This window comes from Aptenodytes patagonicus, chromosome 3 (assembly GCF_965638725.1).
Source record: "Aptenodytes patagonicus chromosome 3, bAptPat1.pri.cur, whole genome shotgun sequence".
Taxonomy (NCBI): domain Eukaryota; kingdom Metazoa; phylum Chordata; class Aves; order Sphenisciformes; family Spheniscidae; genus Aptenodytes; species Aptenodytes patagonicus.
Window position 1 is genome coordinate 85,392,221 of NC_134951.1, and position 10,408 is coordinate 85,402,628.

Sequence of the window (10,408 nt, forward strand, 5' to 3'; positions counted from 1 at the left end):
CACTCTCTTACTGTAAGGTAACAAAACACAGCAGCACAAGAGACAGGGATCTCCACGAGTGTTCCACTAAAGAATTAACTAACCAACCCACTCACAACAGTGCCAAACTGAATTCTGAACTGAAAAAAGTGCTGTCTTTGTACAAGTGCTCTCCAAGGAGCCTAAAGAAAACCGATTTAGTTTCTGGATGGGCAAGAAGAAACTTTTGCTCTCTATACAGAGTACCCATTTCCCTTTCATAAAACAAGTTTCCTTTCTGCTGCAGCAGAAAGCCTTCATTTAAGCTGCTACAAGGTTAAATGTAGCTTACTAGCTACACGTATACTATGTACATACCTAAAGGAACATAGATATATACTAGCACTCAGCACAGGACAACATGGTAGCAACTAGAAAGACAGCATTTTGCAAAATTCCAGTAGCAACCTAGCCTGTTCAAGCCAAAAGCTGTCAGATATTAACCAGGACAGTCTAAACACCACAACTGAATTACAAACATCATGAACGCAGGTAAATATCACGGAAGAGAATAATATGCTGCCGATTTATTTACAGGAAATAGCTGGCAACCTATTCAGAAATTAAGCGTCATCCAGAAAAAGGGAAAAAAATCTCTCAAACACCCAGTCAAGGTCACCGATACAACTAACCCAGAGATTCGAGGAGAACTGCTGTTCAGACAGTCCTATGACTTGGCAGGACATCACTTCCAAGGAATTTCAGCCCAAGAGGCCACCGTCAAGGGAAGACAGCTCTTCCTCTCGAGCTGTACAGCTATGATGAGAAGCATCCCGCTTGATTTTTGGGCGGTACTGAGTCAAGCCATTCTGCGCAGGAAAGACAGCATAGTACATCAAAGCAGCAACATGGTCAGAAAATCATTGATACCACTGCCAGGAAAAAAGTGAAATTAATTACCCACAGTATACTGAAATCACTGATGTGCACAAACCATAAGGCTACAGAACAGCAACAGCTCAAAAACTAACTGCAGTTGCACAGTCAAAAATTACTGGAAAAAAGCAAGCAACAAACCAACCCAGAATTTCATAGAGCTATCCCAGGGAACAGAGAGGAAACAGGTCAAGAAAAGTGAAACAGTACTGAAATTGCCCATTTCAGACAGAGCCCCTGACAGAGCAAGCGCTGGACCTGGCAAGCAGGGACCTTCCTTACCAGCAGCAGCCAGCAGCAAAGAGTAGCAAGCTACAGCAAGGTGTTCATCGCAGAGGATGCCAGTCCAGCTCTATCTTGAAACAGAGACACCAAGAATGTCTTCGGTGCTAATAAAACTCTAGAATAATGGGTAGGGACAGCCAACAAGCATAAGAAATCTAGCTAGTAGGTTGGGTTTGAAGCTTGAGGGGGAGGGGGGGATCATTTTCATTTGGAGAAAATACTTTTTTCCTTGTGCATATTACATGGGATGATCACACGGTGGGTAGACCAGCAAAGCTTCTGTATAAAACTGTCACAAGGAAGATCCTTGGAGGACAGAAGAATGCATTTCTGATGGCAAGAATTGAGTCTCACACTGAACATGGAAGAACAAAGAAAAGGAAGGTTAAGAAAGAAAAAAAAAATACATAGCTAGCAAAGATTTCTTAACTTGTGTTCAAATTTTCAGGGGCAAATTTTGGGATAATCGGTCCCTAAGTGTTAAACTAAGGCTGTAGTTTGGCAAAGCTTTAAGCTGGCATAAATTTGCATTGCTGCTGAAAGAAAGTCTCACCATCTGCCAGTCCCCTGTGCCAGCACAAACATCCGAACACTGAACCAGGAGCACTTCTTTTGCCAGTTTATTTTTCAGATGGATCAGTTCCCCAAACCAGTTCACAGGATGGCCATGTAAATACTTGTGCTGGCAAAGAAGAGTGACTACTTCTCCGACAGCGCCAGCCAAAAGTGTTCACTGGACTACAGCCTAAGACACAGGGGTATGGAGAAGTTCCTAGCAGTCACAGGCGGTGCTCCCCACCCTCAGGCATGCTATATTCATACCACACTTCAAAGTTACAATCACCACACAGTTGCCCCTCAGAAACTAGTATATCTTTGTAATTTTGTCTAGTAGGAGAACCTGCCAGAATCTCAACAATGTTCACATTTTAATTTTCACCGGCCATAAACAAGTATCTTTTCTGGATGCTGTGCTTCTCGATCAAAAGACCATTTGCATTAGAGACAACAGACAGCCTTTTGATCATCTGTTCCGTTTGGGACCCAAAATGCTTGTGCATGAGGAACAACAAATGAAACTGTACTCATCGCATGTCAGGGCTCTATCCCAACAGGGATATAAGAACTGTGAGCTGCTGAGTGTCCATGAATCACCATACAATCCTTCACTGACCAGCACACTCGTCTAGAAGAAAACACCATCGCCAACAGAAACATCGCTGTCAGGAAAAGAATTGATAAGGACGAGCATCGGTCATATTCTGTATCAAGGTCAAGCAACTCAAGTGAGTATTGGGAGACTGAGAGAGACCTAGCCACACTTTCCCACAAGCCAGTGACAAATTCAAACCCGTACAGTCATCCATTAGGAACCAATTAGATCAGTAAGTTTTCTACCAAGAAATAAATTCAAGGCGTGATAGCGAAATAAATCCTCAGAATGATACAAAAGGATCTCTGTAACCAGGCATGCCACAAGCAAATTGAGGGGAAGCCTCCCACTTTACAGACGTTCCTCAGCCTGGTTCCCCAGCCGCAGCTCTTGGGTCCTCCGATCAGAGCAGGACTCACCTGAGCTGCAGCAGAGCCCCGCACCCGCCTCTGTGCTCACTTTCCTTCTACTGGCACTCTGCCACCATCATCACTTCTCAGTACCTGCTTGGTTGCCGCGTCCTTATTCTCTACCTCTTATTTTCATCTGTCATCTTACTGCTGCACACACACCCACGGTTATACTTTGCAGAATAAGATATAATAGAAAGAACATCCAGAAATCTTGCTCAGGTCTCCTGTATGCTATTTTAAACAGCATCTGCAAAACTCGGACTTACCTATCCCTCCTCCCATGTTCCCTCTGCCCCCTCTCAGTGCTACATGGCTGCTGACAGCTTCAGCTCTATCAGCTGATTGCTGCTTCTTAGTAACATTTCTCTTTCCTTGGCAACATTAATCCAACATGTTTGTAGGAAAGCTGCTACATAAATAAATGGCCAGAGCAGAGAGCCTCTTCTTTCCAGGTTCTAGAAAAGCTAACAGCAGGGTATGAGAAATCCACTCACTCTTAGAGGATTATTTTCTAAAGGAGCATTACTAACTTTGAAAGAAGCTAATTTAATAGGGCACAGTCGGACTAGTCTGAATCCAGAGCACTCAAGGTCTTCAGAAAACTCCAGGATGCTCTCGTGTGCAGCATCATGTTGAAAACTGATGAGCATCCAGGGAATTATAAGCAGAAGTTAAAGTACTTACAATCAGGTCAGTTTATTTTGAGATTGGAGGCGGGGACAGAGTAAGAAATGAGCAATTATGTAATTCAACAATTTCAAGAAAAAACACAAAAGCAGGCTTGCACAATGTGCAGCCAATAAAGCAATTTTTTACGCCACTGGCGGCTGAGAAGCAGTGGGTGCCACTGGCCCACTGGTAGAGACAAAAGAGCATTAAAATGGAGCAATTTGTACTGTAGCTCTTCTGTCAGGTTAAAGGAATGGGAATGAAGCAAAAACTAAAGGGATGTAACAGGGACTGTCAAACCGTCTGTTCAATCTCCTACCAATAAGAGGCACGGGGTAAGGTTAGGAGATGGGTGGCACTGGGTGTGATGGGAGCAGAAGCAGGAACAGCTGACAGATCAGATGTCTGTTTATACAGTGATTATTAGGAACCCAGTGCACAACTGGGATCTCCCAATATTATTGCAATACCAGTGAAGGATGCAAACTTCAGATTTATATGAAGCTTTAGATGATCAGCAGAGTCCACAATAGGGGAAAGAGAAACCTAGCAAAAAAATCATAAAGCTGCCCCCTCCCTTGCCCCCTTCTCAGCCTCTGTGTGGGGATGGAGGAAAAACCTTCTCACCTGGGTGAGATTCAGGGGGATTTAATTCCCTGACTTTGATGAACATGTTTATACCTCCACCGGCTATCTAAGACAGGACAGGCAGGAAACAGAAATACGTGCACATACAAATGTGGCAACTGGTAAGAGAAAGAAAAAAAGAAGATAATTAATATTTTGGGAAGAAATGGAAGAAGAAGAACCTTGAAAATAACAGGAAGTAGGAGAAAGACACTACAGCTCATGTATGCAAGTACGTGCCACCATCTGCTAGAGAACAGAAGGAAGCAGAGTGTGGAAAGAAAGAGACTAAGAGAACAAAAGCAAGGAATGCAGTAAGTCAGGACTTCTGAGATGAGTAAATAGTTAGCCGTTCTCTTATACCTGCTGCTGCACTGTCCACACATCTCAAAGGTAGTTGGCTAGTTTATACCTACTGCTATATAGATACTTTTCAGGCTGGAGAGTAATCTACTGATGGTCAGGTCTAAGCAGAACCACATCAGTTTAAGTATATCAGTTCTAGGTAGCCCAGTTAGTCTAGCGAAAACCCCTAACAGAGATGTCAAAATGTAAAATCTCAAGTTTCTCACACTTAACATTTTACCTTATTTCATGTCCTTTATCTTAAGAGACTGGCCCTGGTGAATGTAAATTAGTTTAAAATAGATTCCATTAAAACAATGTAGCTTTCTCCCTGTTAAATAGTTTTACAGGCTAAGAGATGCACGGTATACATCTCAAGACCCATTTCTTTTCTGCTTTTCAGGTACTGCTTCTAGACACTTTGTAGAAGTGATAGCAAGTTCAATGCCAACACCACCAACAGGTACACAAGTTGAGCCTTAACTAAATTTGAAGTGATAATCTAGGTATCATCTCTTCCATTTTATCTACAGCTATTTTTTCCCAATGCCAAACACAATCAGCCTTGATCAACATCATTAAAGCCTTTGATCAATAATCCATTCACTTTTGTAAAAATACCCAGCTGCTAGTTAAACCACAGAGAATAAAACTCTAAGATTTTATAGGTATATTTAGTCAACAAAACATTTTTGAAGACTCAGTAATAGAAAGAGGGTAGGAATTTCAGCACACTGTGAAGCGGATTTATTTATGATTCATTCCCTCTAATAGGATATGCTTGTTTACAGAGCTTGAACTAGATCTGGTAAAGGTTAAAGATTCAATAAAAGCTCCTGTGACTCCTGCAACATAATGCCAACCCTTGCACAACATTCAAAAACAAAGCCAGTTTTCTAAGCAGACACTGCAGTGAACCCAACAACAATATTTTAAATAACTGGCTGCAAGCGGTTTGGGGTTTTTGCTTGTTTTTCATTTAAAGGTCTAATAAAAAAAAATTGAAGTTAGGTTTAAAAAAAAAACCAAAACAACACACCTTTAGAACTGTTAATACAAAATCACCTTCTCCTCAAAGTTACAACACCGCACATCTGATTTTTCAGTAAATGACTTTTTGAGGAAACAAACTCCTAGACTTCACCACCCCAGATCTCCTCAGCACAGCTACATCCCTGACATTTATGAGCACAGCCCAATTCTAGCAGGTCCCCTGTTGCATGAGGTGCCGTACCAAACTGCAATCATTTAATACCGTGCCAACCCATCACCTTGTGTGGCTAGCATTGGTAGCGTTTTAGAGAGGGCAGGGGGATCCCCAAGGGCTGGAATTCTTTTGCTGGTTCAGATGCCGAGGAATTACAGATCTCACAGTGACGCTGCAAATTGGTTTATTTAGCACCTTCAGTAAAATGGTACACTACGTTCTCCAAACACCAACTATGCAAACCACAGTATTGCAATATATGCACACAGGAGTAGTAAAATTACTCTGTAAGAGCTCAGTCAGTCAATGTGTGCTACGTTTCCATGCGTTTTGGTCCTATTACTTGAAATGAAATCAGTAAGAATAAGTATTACATGTGGATCGTTCCTTTTAAAAAGTCTTTGCTGTGAATGCAAATCCAACATACCCATCAAGATCTGAAAGCAGACCGTATTTGACTAAATGAACTAAGCAGCTGTCACCACGCAAAGTGCACTAACAGAAAAGCTCCAGAGTAACCTGTTGCAGCTATTAGAGTATCTCCACTGCACACCCATCCATACTGCCAAGAATAAAAAGTATACCGGGACTCCGGCAGCAATGCAATCAAACCTCGATTCAGAAAAAGCAGGGGCAAGAAGTGAAGAAAAAATTACTTCAGATAACCAAGAGGTATCTCTGTGTTTATTTTAAATCTTCCCTTTCCCCCTCTAAACAGCCAGGAGCCCTGAAGGGATGTACAGAAGAAGTTTCACTGCCGGACTGCTCCCCCCACCACAGCCCTTCAACTCAACTTACTGTGGCATTAATGGCGGAGGAAAGGTGCAGTTCTCCACGGACGCAAAAGAAGAGAAGGTAAAAGTCACATCTCTCCTATCCCTGCTGACTTTACGAATAAGCATTCCCAAACACTGACAAGCCCCACGTTTCAACAGATCAAATTCTTCCACTGACTTGTCCATCTCTTCTCACCAACTGCTTATGTTTATTCAACTCAGGGGGGAACCTGTGAGAGTGACTGACAGTCTTCATTCTGCTCTTGCTGAAACTTTAGGGAACTGAGCTTTCCTGCAGCACTACAAGCACTGACTTTTGTGGGGAGATAAGCAAGGGAAGGTGAGAAGGCAGAAAGTAATGCGTTTCTGTGCCACCAAGCAGTAAAGCACTGCACCTTTACTGATTTGATCCCTGCACCTGTTCTGATCCCCCAAATACAGAGGAATTTCAGCAGTGACTGAAAACCAAGTGGGGCTAAACAATCTTCATTGCTTTGCTGTTGCTCCACAAAAGCGTGCAGCGTGAAGAGATTTTTCTCTGTCTTTCACAATTAGCAAAAGTATCAGTTACTACTTAGAAGTGTAAGATACAGTAGTCCAGGAACCGCACGCATGATTCAGGATTACATTTCCAAAAGTCCTTTTCTAAAGCCCTGGCACGTATTTACAGAAGCACACCACTGCACATAAAAACAGAAGCGGTATTCCTCTTTCCTGCATAAAATTGAAACCCAGAAAAGCCACTGATATTTTTAGAGTGCAAGTTTGAAGCACTGGGGCCTTGAAGAGATTTAGGACTGTCTGAAAGATAGGTTGGCTTAGAAGAGTCCGAGATAACAGGGATCTAGAAGGAATCTAGACCATGTTCCCGTTAAAAAGTTTTAGCACAGTACTGGTTCATCTCAAGGTACGCAAAGACGGCATTTCGAAAAAATGAAGAATTCCCACCCACTTTTCTTTATCACAGGAGTTTCCTGTGCCCCAAACAAATCCAAGGCTGTTTTTTGCCTTCCAGTTTCTCCCCTCCTCCCTCCCACAGCTTCCTACCAGCTGAGATTTTGCAGCTGCAGCAACAACAGTCTGTCTGTGACACTGCAACCACCACGGCGGGATGGTTCCTACCAATTCACTAGCTTCCTTATGTTTTAATAGAGGTAGCAAATTGTGAAGGGGCTTCCCCCCCTCTTTTTTTTTTTTCTTCTCCTAAACTGAAAAGATACTGATGAATATTCATTACTAGTCCTTTACCAAGAGCGTGAATTCTATTTAAAGGACTGGAAGGGAATTGCAAATTAGGCTAATACAATGGGAAATTTTGACTCAGTTCTCTGGTCTCAAAATACAGCTAAAGAGTAAAATTTTTGCAGAAAAGAGACTTGATGATAGTTAAAAAAAAAAGAAACAGCAATCTCTCCCCAAAGACACCCTGCTCCTCACGGCTGTGACCGCTGCCCACCGTAGCACCAACCGCCAGAGGGTCGCACTGTAACTCACTGCTGTACAGTGCCGCCGGGGCACTCGTCCGCCGACGCGGGTCTCCTATCCGCATTTTTAGGTCCAGCACTTGGCAGGCCGCATTCTGAGCCAGGACTTGCCAAAACCCGACCCCTTCACGCGAGCCTGCAAACGCCGTGCACAGAATTTTTCACGCTACTCGGCAAGCGCCGCTCCGGCGAAGGTGCGCGCTGCTGCTCCCCCCAGAACGCACACCGCAGCCGGCGCCTAGCACACGCTGCCCCCCCGTTTTCAGGAGCCAATGAGTATATCGCTTTCAGTTTTTTCGGGAGACCTCGCGTTTCAATACGCATCGCCTAGCGGATAAGCTTCCAGGTCAAGTTTTTAAACAAAACGCAGGGATATAAATGAGATACCATTTATATTTTTCCCTGCTCTGGAAAAGCGAAGAGGCAAACAAACCCTTTCCACACCTTCTCGGTCGAGAGCAATCCCCGGGCCCCGATGGCGGACAACACCCGCCCGCCGCCGAGGCTGCGGCCAGCCCGGCCCGGGCCCGCGGCTGGGGCCGAGGGTCCCGCCGCGGCCGGGCGGGAAGCGGCTCCGGGGAGCGGGGCGGCAGCGGGCGCACAGGCGCGCGCACACCCGCGCAGGCACACGGGCGGACGTGCGCACACGCACGCACACCCGCAGACAGGCGCACACGTGCGCGCACACACGCCCCTGCCCGGGGAAGCGCCGGCTCCGCCGCCCCGCCCCGCCCCCCCCCCCCACCCGCGGCAAAGCCCCCCGGCTGCAGGGGGGGGGTTACCGGGGGCCCCGGCTCCCGCACTCACTTTCGTCCTGCCGTTGATTTTGTAGTTGCCCAGCTTGCCGTTGCAGTGTCGGATGAGATCGTCCATGCTGTTCATGAGGAGCCGGATGGTCTGGCAGCCCGGCTCCTTGCCCTCCACCCAGGTGATCTTGTCGCCGCGGATGTCCTTGGAGGAGTCGCTCTTCTGGCTGACGAGCTGCCCGTCGGTGAAGCGGCCGGTGTGGTGGAGGGCCCGCACCTCCTGGGCCACCAGCCCGCCCAGCTCCTTGCCGAGGAAGTCGTCCACCACGCAGATGCCGTGCTTGTTCATGCAGGGCACGATGTACTCCAGCGCCAGCCGCTGCGGCACCAGCGACTTCGTCTGCCCGTTGGGGCGCAGCGCGGCCCCGCCGGGCCCCGCCTGCCCGCCGCCCGGGTACAGGTTCGACTTGTCCCGGTACAGCAGCACCGCCTCCCCGGAGGGCGACGGGGACTGGGCCGCGGCCGGGGCCTCCGCCTCACCGCCGGCGGCTGCGGCGGCGACGTGGTTGTTGGTCAGCGGGGCGGCCTCGGCGGGGGCCTCCGACGGCGGCGGCGCTGCGCCCTTCCCCGCCGCGGCCGCGGCCCCGGCCCCCCCCGCCGCCCGGCTGCCGCCTCCCGCCGCGGCCCCGGCGCTGTGGGCGCGGGTCGGCGGGGGGTGCCCGCCGCGGGGCTCGGCAGCGCCCCCTGCTGCGGCCGCCGCCGCCGTGCCTCCGCCGCGGCAGATGAGCTTGTGCTTCTTCCAATCCTGGCGCTGGTGCTCCTTGCTGCAGTAGAAGGAGCTGCGGCAGCGCCCGCACCGCAGCAGGTTCTCCATCTTCCCGCACAGCTCGCAGTACTGCCGGTCCCGCTCGCTGCTGCTGCCGCCGCCGCCGCCGCTGCTGCTCTCGCCGCCGCCCTGGCCGGCCCCGCCGCCGCCGCTGTCATTCGCCATGGCGCTGGTGGTGCCGCCGCAACCCCGCTCCGCCGCCGAGGGGTTATGTAAGGAGGCGGGCGGGAGCGGCGCTAACGCGGGCCCCCGCCCGGCCGCGCGGGGAAGGAGCGCTCACTGCATCATGGCCGCCCGGCTCCGCCGCGGCCCCCTCCGCCTCCGCCGGCGCGCGGCCTCCTCCGGGGCGGCCGGGCGCGGGGCTGCCGCGGGGGCCCGCGCCGCCCTCCCTGCGCCGCTAACGCCGCTAGCGCCGCCTCATCGCCGCCCCGCCGGCGGCGGCGCGGCCGAGGGGGAGAGCGGCGGCGGGGGGCAGCCGGCTGGCGCGGTGGGGGGGCTGCCTTCCGCTCCCCGCCGGCCTCTCTGCCCAGTGCGCGGGCCGGCGCGGCCGCCGCCTCTCCCCGCCGCGCCTCCGCCGCTGTGTCGGGGCGAGGAGGAGGTGCCACTCTCGCGGCCCGCTTTGCACGTACGCCACTTCCAGCCCGCCAGCGCCGCCGGCGCGTCAGGCGGGCGGGGCCGCGCCGCCAGGCGGGCGGGGCCGGGCCGGGGTAGGCCGCGCCGCGCGGAGGGTCGATCGGCCTCACCGCACCGCCGCAGCCGCCGGGCCCAGCCCCGGCGCCGAGCGCACAGACAGGCCTCGGGCCGGGGCCGGGCGGCCTCGGCCGCGGCGCCCCCGCGGCGGCGGGAGGGCGGGCGGAAGCGGCCCCTCGAGGGCCGCGGCCTCCCCGGCCGCCTCCGCCGCGGACCCACGCCGCCAGGGACGAGGGGAAACTCTGCTGCGGGGTGTCACCGGCCTGGGCTGCCCGGGACACCTCCGCCGCCCG

General features: G+C 50.5%; 1 protein-coding gene across 1 annotated transcript in view; it reads right to left on the reverse strand.

The window, feature by feature from the left end:
* Positions 1–9,732, reverse strand: part of EGLN1 (egl-9 family hypoxia inducible factor 1) — a 35,176-nt gene extending 25,444 nt beyond the window's left edge. Inside the window, exon 1 of the mRNA XM_076334110.1 lies at positions 8,661–9,732. Coding sequence (XP_076190225.1) covers positions 8,661–9,590 — 930 coding nt within the window. The 5' untranslated portion in view covers positions 9,591–9,732. The remainder of the gene's footprint in view (positions 1–8,660) is intronic.
* Between the last annotated feature and the right edge of the window lie 676 nt (positions 9,733–10,408).